Source organism: Rutidosis leptorrhynchoides, chromosome 4, assembly GCF_046630445.1.
Source record: "Rutidosis leptorrhynchoides isolate AG116_Rl617_1_P2 chromosome 4, CSIRO_AGI_Rlap_v1, whole genome shotgun sequence".
Taxonomy (NCBI): domain Eukaryota; kingdom Viridiplantae; phylum Streptophyta; class Magnoliopsida; order Asterales; family Asteraceae; genus Rutidosis; species Rutidosis leptorrhynchoides.
The window spans coordinates 30,124,038-30,140,445 of record NC_092336.1 but is presented as its reverse complement, the minus strand read 5'-3'; the positions used below and the strand labels follow the sequence as shown (position 1 = coordinate 30,140,445).

The 16,408-nt window shown below is 36.7% G+C and overlaps 1 protein-coding gene across 2 annotated transcripts; it reads right to left on the bottom strand.

Annotated features, from left to right (window-relative positions):
* Positions 1 to 9,324: 9,324 nt before the first annotated feature.
* Positions 9,325 to 12,337, bottom strand: LOC139839373 (uncharacterized protein At1g01500-like). Of its 2 annotated transcripts, none has more exons than XM_071829428.1 (3): positions 11,930 to 12,080; positions 10,781 to 11,532; positions 9,325 to 9,959 (listed from the first exon to the last, which is right to left on the bottom strand). In XM_071829428.1, the coding sequence occupies exons 2-3, from the start codon at positions 11,486 to 11,488 to the stop codon at positions 9,723 to 9,725; spliced, it is 945 nt and encodes a 314-aa protein (XP_071685529.1). In that variant the 5' UTR covers positions 11,489 to 11,532; positions 11,930 to 12,080; the 3' UTR covers positions 9,325 to 9,722. The 2 variants fall into 2 exon arrangements, with proteins under 2 accessions (XP_071685529.1, XP_071685528.1); XM_071829427.1 differs by lacking the exon at positions 11,930 to 12,080 and adding an exon at positions 12,159 to 12,337 and having other exon boundaries at positions 9,326 to 9,959.
* Positions 12,338 to 16,408: the final 4,071 nt, after the last annotated feature.

The following is a 16,408-nucleotide window of genomic DNA, read 5'->3' as shown; positions in this document are numbered from 1 at the left end:
ACGGGCCCTATCTTCTCGCTCGGTCCGAGTTAAATTTTTCCGAGACCACCGTTCAACTCGAAAAAATCAGACGGACACAACGGGACTAACTATTCATATTTTTTGTCTAGTAGATATTTGCTGCAGGTGAAGAAAAATATAAAGGAAATTAAAAAAGGAAAAAAGGGGAAAAAACTGTTCCAAAAAAAAATATATATATATGCTACAGTACCGTGAATAGTATTAGTGACCAGTGTACAACCATTGTTGCGAAATGTACAAGCGATTGTTGCGCCTGAATAGTACTATTCATAACTTCAAGTGAATAGTGACCGGTGTACAACCATTTGTTGCGAGATGCACAAGCGATTGATGCGTATGGATAGTACTATTCATAACTGTTTGCTATTATTATGTATGTCATAACTGTTTGCTACATATTGTGCTCCCTTATGTTCCTCCCTCTCTCTTCCCGCTCTTTTAAGGATAATCGAATCTTCTTCATCTGCTTTATTGGATTTTGTGGGAGAAGCATCATTTGATCCGACGGTTTACATTCCTAGAGGCGGTGGTAACACACCCGCTTTATTATCGTCACCTATCTAGGGTTTTTAATTTTCTGGGTTTATCCGTGTGAAGTGGGTGACGAATTAGGCATTATTAATTTGATTTCATCGCCATCTATATTTCTACAACCTTATGGAGTTTCAAGCAGTTACTGAAAGGTTAGGGTTTTGTTTGCTCATATGGCAATTGGATTTATCTGTTTAAGGTTACGCATTATTACATATGGAACAACAATATTCCTTTCCGGAATTGATATTTATAGATTTCATAGATTTCGTGTCTATAAACCCTAATTACATAAATAGAACACAAAAAAATATCAAAACCTAAACCCACTTGGTTAAGTAAAACATCTGAGTAAAAATGCTAAACACAACGATAGCCCGTATGCTCGCTATGAGTTAAATTTTTTTGCCAGCACCGTTAGACTCGAAATACTTTTATTAACAAAACGAAACTAACTACGTTCGAACCCGACAGTTTTTAAAAAACACTAAAGACGACAACACCTAAAACGGCGGCTAACACATGGGCCGTTACAATTTTTTTTTTTGAAAGGCAAAATAATTTTATTAATATATAAATATATGTACATTATACATCCCCGAAAAGTAACAAACATCCAACGATTATAACTACTAGACAAATGGAATTAAAAACCGACTATAAGTAAAACCCCCAGGAGAGGGGACTCGACGAATCGAGTAGGGACACGAAGTAGTACACAGTGCTGATCGAGCAGCGACAAAGCATAAACTCCAAGGCCCGTTTAACCCCTGAAGATCTTGCCTTATAGAAGGTTAGCCACGAGAAGCATAGGGGATGCTGTGGGGTATTAGCCAATGCCCACTCTTGATGTAACAACGCAATACGAGCTCGGGTTAATGAGCCATTGTGACCATTGAATTTGAGCTTTCTTTATTCGACCCGAAATCCATTTAAAGGATGAAAGTTGGATATCCGCTAGAATTGAAGGTATGTCCCAGATTTGGTTTTGAAAGATTTTTAGGTTGCGATATCTCCAAATAGAATAACCGCAGACCCACTTGGTGGCTTCCCATATTTTTGAACCTATCGATGAGAGACTGGAGCTGCAGCTACTTGAAAATAAATCCGCGACGTTTAGTTCTGCCGGGGGAGAAAAATTCCACCATTTGTAAAAATCCAACCATATAGCTTTAACCTGGGGGCATGTGGCAAGAATATGTTCGGTTGTCTCGGACGAGTCTTGGCAGATATTGCAAAGAACCGAACCGAGGTCTAAACCACGTTTGTCAAGTTCGAGTTTAACTGGAAGTCGATGAAGTTTTGCTCGCCAAACGAAAAGTTCAACTTTTAATGGGACAGATCTGTTGCGTTTTGTAGGTGGTTTTACAGTTGAAGGTTGGAGACGAAGCATGTCTAAGTTTGCCGAAACTTGTTTGGTGAAAGAGTTATCCGAATCTGTTAGGGTGCAAAGCCACGAGTCTTCGGTAACGTTATTAGTATTCTGAGGTGGAGTAAAGTTCTCGATCAAACTTGATAGCTCCTCCATATCGCTAGCGCTTCTGCCCCTTGGAGAATGGAGCCAACTGCCATTGAATGAAAAGGATGACCCAGCTAAGTCCACCCGATCGAAGACGGTGCAACTTTTATCAGTATCAAGTGCAAATAATCGGGGGTATTTTTCTTTCAGAATGAAGCTCCCAAGCCAACGGTCGTGCCAAAAAGCTGTGCGTTTTCCATCTTTTAGAAACCTGCAAAAAATATGCGAAAAATCCCATCCAGCTTTCTCGAAATCCTTAGTGATATTGATGATGTTAAACCAAGTGGCACCGAGTTTCTTAAACCTGCAAAAGTCGTTAGTGACAAGCCCACCGTCCCTACCGTAAATACTAGAAATCACTTTAGTCCAAAGTGAGCAAGGTTCCGATTTGAACCGCCACCACCATTTTCCTAGCAAGGCTAGGTTTTTGGCGGAAAGCGATCCAATGTCTAAACCTCCCGAGTCGTAAGGTAGTAAAGTGTCATCCCATTTAACCCAACATATTTTATTACCCGACCCGGACCCGCCCCAGAAAAAATTACAACGAAGCGATTCAAGTTGTTTTAAGATAGAGGACGGGGCTTTGAAGAGTGAAAAGTAATAAAGTGGAAGACTAGAGAGAACGGATTTTACCAATGTGAGCCGACCTCCGAAAGATAAAGTTTTTGATTTCCACTCCGCGAGTCGCTTTTTGAATTTGTCCACCACCGGAAGCCAATGAGTGGGTTTGTTCATCTTAACTCCTATGGGTAAACCTAAGTAGGTAAAAGGAAAATCACCCGCTTTACATCCGATTCTTAGAGCTATACTTTCCAAGTCCCCATTCGAAACACCAACACCGAATAGATTGCTTTTATGGAAGTTAACTTTTAGACCCGAGAGATCTTCAAAGCACTTGAGAATTTTCATGGTGTTCAATATGTTGTGACGGGACCACTCACCAAAAAAGATGGTATCGTCGGCGTATTGTAAGTGCGAAATTATGACTTTTTCTTTACCGACTTCTATCCCTTTGAAATGCCCCGACAACATGGCACGCTTTACAAGGAGGTTTAAACCTTCCGCCGCAATTATGAATAAAAAGGGGGAGAGTGGGTCACCTTGCCTAACACCTCGTTCCGGGGTGAATTCACGGGTTGGGGATCCGTTAACGAGAATGGATATTGAGGCGGAGCTAAGGCATGCGAAGATCCATTTTTTCCATCTATTACCGAACCCGATATTCTCCATGGTTTCCATCAAGAAGTCCCATTTTAGGCAATCAAAAGCCTTTTCGAAATCTACCTTGAAAATGAAACCTTTTCTTTTTTGTCGTTTGAGTTCATCGATAGTTTCGTTTGCGATGAGAACCCCATCGAGAATAAATCTTCCTTTCAAGAATCCACTTTGTTCGGAACCTACGAGTTTATGGATAACCTTTTCGAGTCTCTTTGAAAGAACTTTTGCCACAATTTTATAGTAAGACCCGATAAGGCTAATGGGGCGAAAGTCACTGGGGGTTAGCGGGTTATGTTTTTTGGGGATGAGTGTGGTAAAGGAAGCATTACACCCCTTGGAGAATTCCATATTTGACCAAAACCAGTTGAAAGCGTTAACTACATCATTCTTCACTAACCACCAATATTTTTTGTAGAATTTCAAATTGAAACCGTCCGGACCGGGTGCTTTAGAGCTACTACAACAACGAATTGCCTCCCAAATCTCGGATTCACTAAAGGGGTTTTCGAGCATCTCATTATCATTGTCGTTTAAGATCTTTGATTGAAGGTTGAAAGAGCATGAAGAATCATTATTAGCTTTGAAGATGTTCGAGTAATGGTTGAAGATTTCATCTTTAATTGCGTTTGGTTCCTCCGACCAACAACCATTAATTGAAATGCCGAAAATATTATTTTTCGTGTTTCTCCTTTTGACGTAATTGTGGAAGAACTTTGAGTTTTCGTCTCCCTCAAGGGACCATTTGATGCGGGCTTTTTGTTTAAGCATTTTACATTTGATTTTCTCTTTTTCAATCCATGCTTTACGTTCGTTCAACCACGTATCCCTCTCGGTTTGAGATAAAATTCTGATCTGAGCATTCTTTTCCCACTCGCTAACCGAATCTGCTAGTTCTTGGATCTCGATATCGAGTTTACCAAAGTTTGTTTTGTTCCAATCGTTGAGTGCTTTTTTCACGTTTTTTAGCTTATTTCGAAGTATGCAATCACCACGGTTACCACCGACATGTAAATTCCATGCATTTGAAATGACTTCCACCGAACCCTTATCATCGAGCCAAGCGTTGAATACTCTAATTGGCTTTGGGCCAAAGTCGATGATTCGGTCTCGGAGAATTATTGGGCAATGGTCGGAGGTGAATCTATCCAAGGTGTTTGCGAAAAGAGTTGGCCAGATATTATGAAACTTGCTGGAGACAAGGAAACGATCTAACTTACTGAATTTTAAACCGTCTCCGCTGATTCTCGTGAACTTTTGGCCGCCAAGAGGTATTTCAATTAAACAGCACTTATTGATGAAATCGTTGAACATATCCGACCAGGGTTTGTTGAAGTCGCAATTTAATCTTTCGTCTAAACCTCTAACCTCGTTAAAATCCCCGCAAAGTAACCAAGGCATGTCTTTAAAGTTGAGAAGATTTTCTAAACTTTCCCACATTAGTTTCTTCTTGGCGGTGTTATGTGGTCCGTAGACATTGACAAAAGCTATTTCTTCATCGATACCTTTCCGATGTCCTTTGATAGTTAAAAAGAATTCGCCTCCGATCGCTTGATTGACATTAAAAACATCAGTGTTCCAGACTAACAACATCCCACCCGAGAAACCTACTGCATGTTTTTGTATGTACTTGAAGTTTTCAGAACCCCAAAAATTCTCTATTACTTTGTCTTCGATCTCACCACACTTGGTTTCCTGGAGTGCTAGCACCTGTGGTTTTTCTTGTCTACAGAGTTTTTGAATCCAATCCTTTCGATCATCCTGTCCAATACCACGAATGTTAAGAGATAAGATATTCATTATGAAAACAATGACTTACCGAGGGTTGGAGGTAGATCAACAATGTTGATCCGCTTTCCAACGAATGTCGATCTCTTTTCCGAGCTCTTTATGGTTGAGGCTGCCGATGGATCCCGAAGAGTTACCTTTCCTGGAACGAGAGAGACCATTGGAAGAAGCTTCATTGATGTGTTTCGATGATGTGTTTTTATCTTTCAATTTCTTTCGATTGTTGGTAGGGAGTTTCTTGATAGAGTTGAAAGCATCTGAGAGCTTTTGGAGATCAAGGTCAATAATTGGTGATTGGTTTGATGCAGCGTTGGTTGCCAAAACAGTGTCAGTGTTTAAGTTATGCTCAGGGTTGGGATTAGGGATTGTTGGGTTAACTGAGTTTGGATCGGGGATAGGTTCGGCAGTTGAAATGGGATTGTGAATATCATTACTGGGATTAGCTGCGGGTTGATCCGGGATATTAATAATGGGTTGGGTAGACTTTGGTGTAATAATGGGCTCAGGAATTGGGCTAGAGGGTTGATGAGGTGAATTGGGTTTAGGGGGAGTAATGGGCCTGGAGGTATTGATTGGGCTCGTCACCGTGTTAAAAATAGTTGAAGGGTCAGGGGTATTTTGGTTACCGTTATTCTCGACATTAATGAAGGTATCGGGAACATGAGGGGATTTATTGCTCTGTGAAAAAATCTTGTTAGTTTCGAGGCGTTTTGATTCGGAAGACAAACCGTTTGTTCCACCTTTATTGTGCTTTGTTTCGACCGGTGCCGGAGTATGACTGTTGCAATCAGAAAAAGAACCATGACCTTCAATGTTGACGTTATCGGAATCTGGATTTAGGGGCGGAAAGGAATCGTTCACCGATTTTATCCCATCATCGTTACTAGACGTGTAACCATCACTTTCACTAGAGTTGGAAGTATCATCCGACGTGTATGAATCCGAATCCGAGACAATTTCCACAATGTCGTTAGTATCTTCGATAACATGGACATAGACGAGTTGAGTGCCTACCAAAAGTCTGACATACCCACTAACAATCATTGGATCCTAAATTTTGATGAGGACTTTACCTTTAACAAGATTCTTAGCTTCTAAAAGGTTGCAGTTTTGTGTGTCGAGGGGTTCTCCCCACCATAAAGCAATTGATTTGAAAGTGTTTTCATTCCAGCATATCGTTGGGATGCCTGTGATTGTGACCCAGGTGAGTCGACCCGGGGGGCTATCCTGGATATTCCAAGGTTTAAGGGAATCCAACCAATCACGAATGGGATGATTTTCATTCTCCAAAATATTGGTAACCACTGCCTTGTTGTTTAAGATTAGTAACACAGAGACTCCACCTAAATACTTAATGTTACAGTCGTGTAAACCCGCTGCAATGCAGACTTCTTCAATGCATTCAAGTGTTTCAATCTTCTTGACCACACCACCGATGGCGTTTTCAAGATATTTGACGTTGGTTTCGCAATCCTTTGCTTGAGTTACTCTTTTTGTTTTTGATTTTATTTCCTGCCCTTGTTGATGGATAGTTGGGTTGTCGATAATTACTTCTTTGAAGAGCCTCTCATCCACGTAAGAGTTGTTCATGAAGATGTTTTTGAAGGGTCTAGGTTTAGTCGGCAGTGGGTTTTGAGTTTGCTGCTTTGAGTTTCTCTCTTTGGCAATAAAAACTTTGAAGTGATTTCCATCGATAATAATGGTGTTTAGTTTTCTTGCCATGAATTCTTTGTCATTGACATCTTCGAATCGAACAAACCCAAATCGTTGGCCACTTTTAAGCTTTTTGAAGGGAACAAAAACTTCCTTAACGATACCGAATGGTCTGAAGATATTCCAAAGTCCAGCGATGTTTAGGTGTTCTGGAAAATTGTGAAACATAAAAGAGGTGAGGTTCGATGGTAGGTTTGAGTTGTGTTGATGTGATTTTGGGGTATTAATCTTAATCGGCGATTGATAGGTTTGATGGCCAGATCCATATTTTTTGATCAGATCCTTCGCCTGGGAGATGGAGGTATTAGGTATGATGTTGGGATCGTGCAAGAAGGGATGGTTAGAGTTGCTCTTGTGTTTTGAGATGGATGTAGATCGTCTTTTTCGGGTGACCTCGACCCATACACCTTCTTCAGCTGCAGTAGTTGTTGGAGGGTTATTGTGATTGTTGACGGCGGGTATTGGTGGCGGTGGTGGGAGATGGCTGTCGTTGTTGGAGGTGAAGGGTGGAGGTGGCGGTTTGTGGTGGTGACCGTCGGTGTTCTTTGGTGGCGGTGGGGGATTGGGGGTGAAAGGGGAGGTTGTTGGAGGGTTATTGTGATTGTTGACGGCGGGTATAGGTGGCGGTGGTGGGAGATGGCTGTCGTTGTTGGAGGTGAAGGGTGGAGGTGGCGGTTTGTGGTGGTGACCGTCGGTGTTCTTTGGTGGCGGTGGGGGATTGGGGGTGAAAGGGGAGGTAGGGATTGGGAGCATTTTTAGGTTTTACTATGTATAGTACTTAGAATGCAGTCGTTATGGGCCGTTACAATATTATAAAAATATATAATAATACAATTTAGATTTTGCTATCTGTGTATTTTACTCTCGTGTATAGGTGAATCCGATTTAGAGATTTAGGTCAAGTGTGTAATAATTTAGGGGTACAATATGTCAAAAAAGGGGTAAAGGTGAGTATTAATAATTCTTGAGGGGATTACAATATAACTTTACAATTTAATATAATATTAAGTAAATAAATGTCACCTACATTTTTGACGGGATATATCTTCCCTTCTTCCCGATTGTTCCATTCTCTCTTCTCTATATATTTCTGTTGCACCTACTCCTTTCTCTCTCGATATTTATGAATTTTCACTTCTTCTCCACCTACTCTTTTGACGGATTTTAATCATTGATGGATATTTCAAACGACTGTTTAGGTTCAATCGATTGTTCTTTTGGTGGAAGTTTAATCGATTATTCCTTGACGAATTTCTCAGTCGATCGGTTAACCCTTTTTTTCCTTGCTGGAGGTTTAATCGACTGTTAATCCTTTTAGAGACGACGGCGATTAACAGTTTCTTTGTTTCCGTGATGTACAGAAAAGATGAAGGGAAACTGAGGAGATGAAATTAAGCAGGGATGAGAAGAGATGGTGGGGATGAGCCGACATGACAGCAACCCTAATTTCTCCTTTATTTTAGTCGGTGATGTAAGGGATGGGAAGGAGTGGTTTTAAGGGGACGAAAGATGTCGTTTTGAGTATATGGATGAAGAATACGACCAAATGGGCAAAATCGTAGTTTCAGTTTTATCCGAATGTCGTTTTGAGTTTGCGTTCACACTACACCCGACCCCTCAAATTCGGCTTCATATACAAAACGACCCCCCAACTTTCTACTTTTTTAGTGGTAAAAAACGTAAATATATAATTTAAAAAAAAAACAAAAGAAAATGATTCCACCCGTATTTTTAACGGGCCCTATCTTCTCGCTCGGTCCGAGTTAAATTTTTCCGAGACCACCGTTCAACTCGAAAAAATCAGACGGACACAACGGGACTAACTATGCGCGAAACGGACATCGTTAAAAAAAACTAAATAACGGGCCCTATATTCTCGCTCGGTGCGAGCTAAATTTTTCCGAGACCATCGTTCAACTCGATATTATTTTACGAACACAACGCGACTAACTATACGCGAAACGGACATCGTCAAAAAAACACTAAATATTTCGAGCTATATTTCATACATATACGTACACGTCCAACAAACAACCCAACCTACTAGATATATTAGGTACCAAACAACGTATATACAAATATGACCGCGCGTTGAACACAACCGCAGCAACGCGCGGTCGAATTTTTTCTAGTTATATTACAATGCAACCATATCATACAACGTAAACAAAACCGCTTACTCCTATTATAACGTTTTACCGATCAACAAAATCTATTTACAAAGAAGGATTACAAGTTCAATAAACAAAAACATTAGGGAAATTGTTCAAAATACAATTTTTTTCAAGGCTTCAAACAAAATACATTTTTTTAAAAAAAATTGACTTTTTACACCATTCGGTAGACGGAATTTCTGTCTACCACCTTTATCTGTCGTCTACTACAATTTTTACAAAGTAGTAGACAGTAACAACAAGGTAGTAGACAGTGAGAACAAAGCAGTAGACAGCCAATTACAAGGTAGCTGACCGTCTACTACCTTGTTGTTATTGTCTACTACCTTGTTGTAGGTGTCGACACCAATAATACATATCAGTCGACACCTACAACAAGGTAGTAGACAGTAACAACAAGGCAGTAAACGGTCAGCTGGCTGTCTACTGCTTTGTTCTCTCTGTCTACTACCTTGTTGTCACTGTCTACTACTTTGTAAAAATGGTAGTAGACGACAGATAAAGGTGGTAGACAGAAATCCCGTCTACCGAATGATGTAAAAAGACAATTTTTTTTTTAACAAAAAAGTGTATTTTGTTTGAAGCCTTAAAAAAAAGTGTATTTTCATCAATTTCCCAAAACATTACTCGATGTTTCATAATCTGTGTAGTTTAACTCATCCCAATAAGCTATCAACACACTCTAAAGTTAAACATATCAAACGCTTAAAAGAAAAGGGGGAAAAAAAAAAAAAAAGAAGCAAAAAACTTCATATGAATTATTAAAGTCGCCTTCTGAAGTTTCGAGTTGTAGATTGATAAGTGCGAACTAGAAGGCCGACACCAAGTCCGACTCCAAGGCATATTCCAAGGCCTAAACCAACACCGACCCTTACACCGGCATTAAACCATGTGAGCTCTCCATCTTCGCCTTCCATGTACTCGTTTTGATGATAATGCAAGCTGCCATTGTTGTACTCATATTCGTTGTCACTCTTGTATGGTCCGTATTCAGATTCCTGCATGTTCAAGTGATCCTCGTTACAAACGCTTGATCAATACTAGCATACGCTATTCTAGCCACATTGTGATCATGAAAACTGAACTAATAATCTAACATGGCATACAGGGAGGTGATCCTTACACCGCCATTTATAGCCCTACATCACTAAATGCGCTTTAAGGTGTTTGTATAGTACAATGCTTTATAGCGTATTTAGCGGTGGATGGCTAAAAAGTGATGGTGCAAGAAACATTACCCTTACAGAATATGCACATTACTAGTCTGACTTCAAGATGAATATTTAAAAAATCACATAAATTTTATATTCATCATTTTTAAGTCAATATTCAAAATCTTTACTAATTAGCTAATAGCTGAGTGGTACCCATTGCCATACAAGTTGGGGCCCGCCATGCGGAAGCCTTTGCCAAAATAGGCGCAGGTTCGAGTCCCACTCTTAGCAAGAATTTATAACCCTTGACAAAGTGGGATGGTACTCGTTCCAGCTACATGTCTAAAGAGTCAAAACGGGTCAAAAACTCAAAAGTCACAAAGGGAATTTTTTATGCATAAAGCAGCAAGATATCTGTATCATAAAACTTAGGAAGTATATTATTATTATAACATAGTAATATAATATATTCTATGTCATCATACTCAATCCACAAACTGTTCATAATTAGTTAAAAATAATCGTACTAAAAGTGCTTCAAATCACACCTATCTAATGCGTTTCAACCCGTACCAAAAACTATACTTGTTGGCTCATTAACTCACATTAAACATTTAGAACAATGTTTAACACAATATTAGTGAATCTTGAATTATAATAACTACCTGAGGATCAAGATCATGTCCATTTGCAAAATCTCTTCGAGAGTCAGCCGCCTCACCCTCAGGGATCGGATCCAACAACCCTTTTCGATTTTGCATTTTCCTGAAACTAATCTGCAAAGTCTTGGTCAAAATAATAGGCGAACCCATAAACGAACCCGCAACATAAATTTCAATCATAGGTAACATCGAATCGGGACCCATAAATTGTTTCCCCTTCATAACCCTAGAATTAGCACCAATCATCGATTCACATTTCATACTCCATCTCTCAACATCATTGTTCTTCGTTTTACCAACAAAACCGTTACTATTTTTAGACATCTCCAATACGCCCGAAAGTATAAGATCTTCACCATCAAAGACCTCGAATTTTACACTACCCGATAATCTTATACTATCGGTGCTCACAAACGTAGCTTCTTCGAACTTTTTGTCAACTCGGTTTCTTTTTAAACGACATGAACTTCCCGGGGAGTCAAGGGAGCATCTTTTTTTGTTGACTTCAAGAATCGTATCGGGGTCTAATGGTATATGGCTTAGAGTGAGATATTCAGGTGTGTACCCTTCCACCATAAAATTGCTGATTCGAACATAAAACACGCGTATATCAAACCAAGCTAGTAACGGTTTTGTGTATGTGTACGGTTGGTGAGTTGGATACTTGATAATCTGAAGGTTGTTTTTCGTCGTTCCGTTTGAATTTTCCATGTTTTTGGGAACTTTATTCTCATGGAAAGGTCAAATAGTCAACCCTGTAATATAAAACAAACCCATTTAATGTTCATTGATCGAATCGAGCTGAGAAATCATAAAATTATGGTGTACAGAGTGAATAAACCTATTAAACAAAATGCCCTAAAATTTAGAACCTAATTACTTATAAATCTATGATTCCAACTTGCAATGAACCTAACTTCAAACAGACTTAATTCTTAACATATCTATGATTCAACAAACCATAAAGTTGATAAGCCCTTAAACATGATGCCACATATACACATAAAAATAAGCTAATCCAAACACTATATATACATATGATGATATGAACACTAAAGCACAAAATAACACAAAGAAAATCACATAATTCAATTCGAATAATCAACAAACAGTAATACATACAACTTATGTATAAATAGATAGAAAACACACCAGAAATCATGCATCCAAAATCCAATAAATGCTCCCTTATACAATTTATTATTGAAAAATTGAAAATATAAATGTTAATATCAGTGTGTGTTTGTATGGTTTTTGTGTGTGCAATGCTTAACTAAAACTCAGTAACCCTAATACGATTCTCAAGTGTAAATAAAGATCAAAAAAATATGAATAAAAAATAAACAATATAATTTGTTAATAAAGAATTAGATTAACTTACCCTAAATAAAGTATATCTCTGAGCACCCACTTTGAATTGAATAAATATTGAAATCAAATACAGGCCACAAGTAAATTCATTAATCGCTATCACGAAATCGCTTTAGATCTCCTTGTAATTGAGAACCCTGAAAAAAGATTGAAACTTTTTGGGGGTAATTTAAAGAAAACGGAGCCACTTAAAAGATTGAATATATATCTATAAGACCCAGATGTTGAAATATATGAAATATCTATGTCTAATTGTGTAATACTCCGTAATATAATACAAGTAGTGTATTGTATACGCATATGTATTAATACACGTATATCGATCGATGGTGATGGGGATTTTGGAACTTATCCAAAAAAAGAAAATTAGAAAGAAAAAAAATTCATTAATATATTTTGATATTTGTAAAAGGTAGTCGGTTTCCTACTTTCTAGATTTTATGTCTTTATATTCATTTCATAATCATAATCTAATCATATCATAATTCATAATAATCATTCATTATCGTTAACAATTTCAAATATAAATCATAATCATATTGTTGCTATTGGTGGGGTGTGTTGTGAAAAAAATTGTAGTTAAGTAGTGGTAAAAAGACTGTATTAACCTTGTGGACAGGGGTAAAAAGTTTTTTTTTTCTTCATGTGAACGATGAAACTTCATGTTATTTAGTATTATGTGAACGATGAAACTTCATGTTATTTAGTATTATGGATAATTAGGGTTGCGACAAATCGTTTATTCATGATTTTTGAATATAATTGAAGGGAATGGTGATTGGGGGATTTTTGGTTTGAGATTATGGTCAGGGTAAATTGTGATTCGTGAATATCTATAGTTACTTTAGATGCAGTTTTGATGACAATGAATTATGAGTAAATATTTCAATAGCATCTTATCTAATGATTTTTGATCATGTTAACTTTTTAATATAAGGTTGTAAGTTTTGCTATGTCATCATTTAGTTATAACTAGTTGTGGAGCCCTCGCTTCGCGCCGGGGGCTCCGTTTTGAATGCGAGTTTAAAAAAAAGTCTTTCCTTTTGTGGATCTATTTTGTAAAAAAGAATTTTTTTCGACATCTAACATTGAAGGGTTGTTCCTTTTGTGAAAGTTGTTTCTTTTAGCGTTAAAGTTAGTTGATCTATTTTGTAAAAAAATAAAAATTTTGACATCTTTTGGTAGCATTGAAGGGTTGTTCCTTTTAAGAAAGTTGCTTCTTTTATCGTTGGAGACAAAAAAAAAAAAGTAGCACAGTAGTGGCCTATGTGGGTCCTACTGTTTGAGCGCAGTGTAGAAGCCGGTAAAGCGTGGTGGGTGTTTTTTGGTGTTAGTGATGGGATAAATAATAATTTATAATATAGGTATAAAGTAGGGGGTTCGATTTGTATTTTAATGAAAGTTAGGGAGTTATTTTAATGAAAGTTACTTGTATTTTAACAAGTAAGACAAATGTTGTCTATTAGTTATAATGTTAATGTTAATGTTAATGGAAAATTGAATAGTACTATTTATAACAAGTAAGACAAATGTTGTCTATTAGTTATAATGTTAATGTTAATGTTAATGTTAATGTTAATGTTAATGCTTTGCAAATATAACTTTTGCTATACGAGTAATATATAAAGAGAAGCCGTCCTTATCACATAAGCTAATAAATATAAATAATCTCTTTACAAATATACCTTTTTTTTTTTTTGGAAGACTACAAATTCTTTTCAACAAATAGTATAAACTAGTTGTGGAGCCCTCGCTTCGCGTCGGGGGTTTCGTTTTGAATGCGAGTTAAAAAAAAAGTGTTGATCTATTTTGTAAAAAAAAAATTTCGACATCTAACATTGAAGGGTTGTTCCTTTGTGAAAGTTGCTTCTTTTAGCGTTCGGGTTTTTTTTTTTTTTTTTAAAGTTAGTTGATCTATTTTGTAAAAAAGAATATTTTTCGACATCTTTTGGTAGCATTGAAGGGTTGTTCCTTTTATGAAATTTGTTTTTTTATCGTTTGAGAAAAAAAAAAAAGTAGCACAGTAGTAGCGTGGTGAGTGTTATTATTCAATAATTTTAGTGTTAGTGATGGGATAAATAATATTTTAGAATATAGGTATAAAATGAGGGGGGGTTCGATTTGTATTTTAATGAAAGTTAGGGGGTTGGGTGTGTGAAAAATGAAATATTAAATAGTACTATAAAATGGGGGGTTCGATTTGTATTTTAATGAAAGTTAGGGGGTTGAGTGTGTGAAAAATGAAATATTAAATATACTATTCATAACTAATAAAACAAATTTTGTCCATTAGTTATATTAGTAATAGTAATAGTAATAAACATGAGTGGGTAGTTAATTTAAAAATAAAAATTAGAAGTTATCAAATTACTTGAAAGGAAAAAGCGAATAGTACACAAACTTTTGATTTTCGTATATGGATATAACTAGTAAATGAGCCCTCGCGCTTCGCAGTGGAAGCTCAGAATAGACTCTAAGAGAAACATAATAAAAAAAATATGCATGAATGATAGCCCGAGATATTTGATGTTTTTTAAAAAACGTCTATTTTGCGTATAGTTAGTTACGTTGTGTTTGTAAATTTTATTTCGAGTTGAACGGTGGCTTCGAAAAAAATTTAACGCACGACGAGCGAGAAGATGTGGTCCGTCGAAGATTTGTTTGAGTTTTTTTTAAGTAGTTTTAAGTTGTTTTATTAGGGTTTAGGTAGTTTTCATTTTAGCCGTTCAAGTATGAGAAGTTTGACATTTTTTAGTAAAGATTGCTAGTGGGTATAACTTTTAAAGCTCTAGGTATAACATTTTAAAGCATATTTGGGGGTAATATTCACCGATAGTACCCCAACTATGTCTAATAATATATAGAGTAATATAATAATATAATATAAACATGTAAAAAAGAAGGGAGATGATTCTCACACACCACTTTTTGATCCATGTACACATTTGTCTTATAAATTTACAATTATGCTCTCAAATTAATCTAGAGTGTTGAACTTATAGTATTATTGTAAGTATAATTAAGGGTAAAATAGGTAATTAAGTATACATGGATTAAAAAGTGGTGTGTGAGGATATCTCTAAAAAAGAAACCTAGATCATTCCATTTATCAACGAGGCATTTAAAAATAATTGAGAAGAAATTAAATACAAAGATATTTATCTGAACACAAAAATAGTACGAATAGTATTTAACAAACTTTTTTTTTACTTACATTCACTAATTAAAGATATCATAAATATATACAAGTTGTTTATACCTTTTGTGTTATTGAATTGAATACAGTAATATTTATCATATCATAATATACATCAAACCTTCACATGCTTTACTATCAACGAGATTGGATTGTTATTGTTTCCAGTTTAAAGTATACATCATAAAATTAATTTTGTTTTAATTAGTTACATGCATTTAAGTTATATTAGCCCTATTAAATTCCTGATTCGTTTTTTTATTTTTTATTTTTATTTTTTGAACAACGATTGAGATCATCCGAGGGGGACTAAATCACCCGTTGCGATCATCTCCCGTTTCGACTATGCCGATGCAGAGATAATAACCCCGCCCCCATCGCTGCCCGGGAGGAAACCTTGAAACCGATCCAAGGGCACGGTCAAGTAAAACCCCCTCCCCTTTACCACCCCCCCCCCCCAAAACAATATGGGAAAGGTGCCATGAGAGGGATGAAATTGTGTTTTTAATATGTGGCCAACGGGGGGTCGAACTCCTGACCTCCCCTAAAGGAGGCAGACCACCAACCACTATACTCCTTTAATAAACTACTAGTGAAATGCAGGGCCGGGCCTGTATTTTGTGATGCCCGGTGCGAAACATAAAAATATGCCCCTAATGAAATTTTTAACATACAAAAAAATTATATAGCCTCAAGATTACAAGAATTTTAAAAGCTTTCAGTATTTTTGATTTGTTGATCCTTCTTTATTGACGCAAATTGGAGTATTATTTTCATTATTCTCGTAAATTTTATTGTATTGTATTGTATAATTGTTGATGTTGATAAATCAAAACGTATTTCTAAAAGGTGAGAAGTATATCTATATCTATTTAAACTATAATGTAATGTAATATGAAAAAGTACCATTACAAATATTACACTAATATTTACATAGTATAAACTACGGAGCTTTGTTATATAAAATTAAGACATAACAAAAATTATAATTTAATGCACATGTTTACCTATAAATTACGGAACATTTGTTAACTATGAAAAATGAAAAGACATAACAAAATACT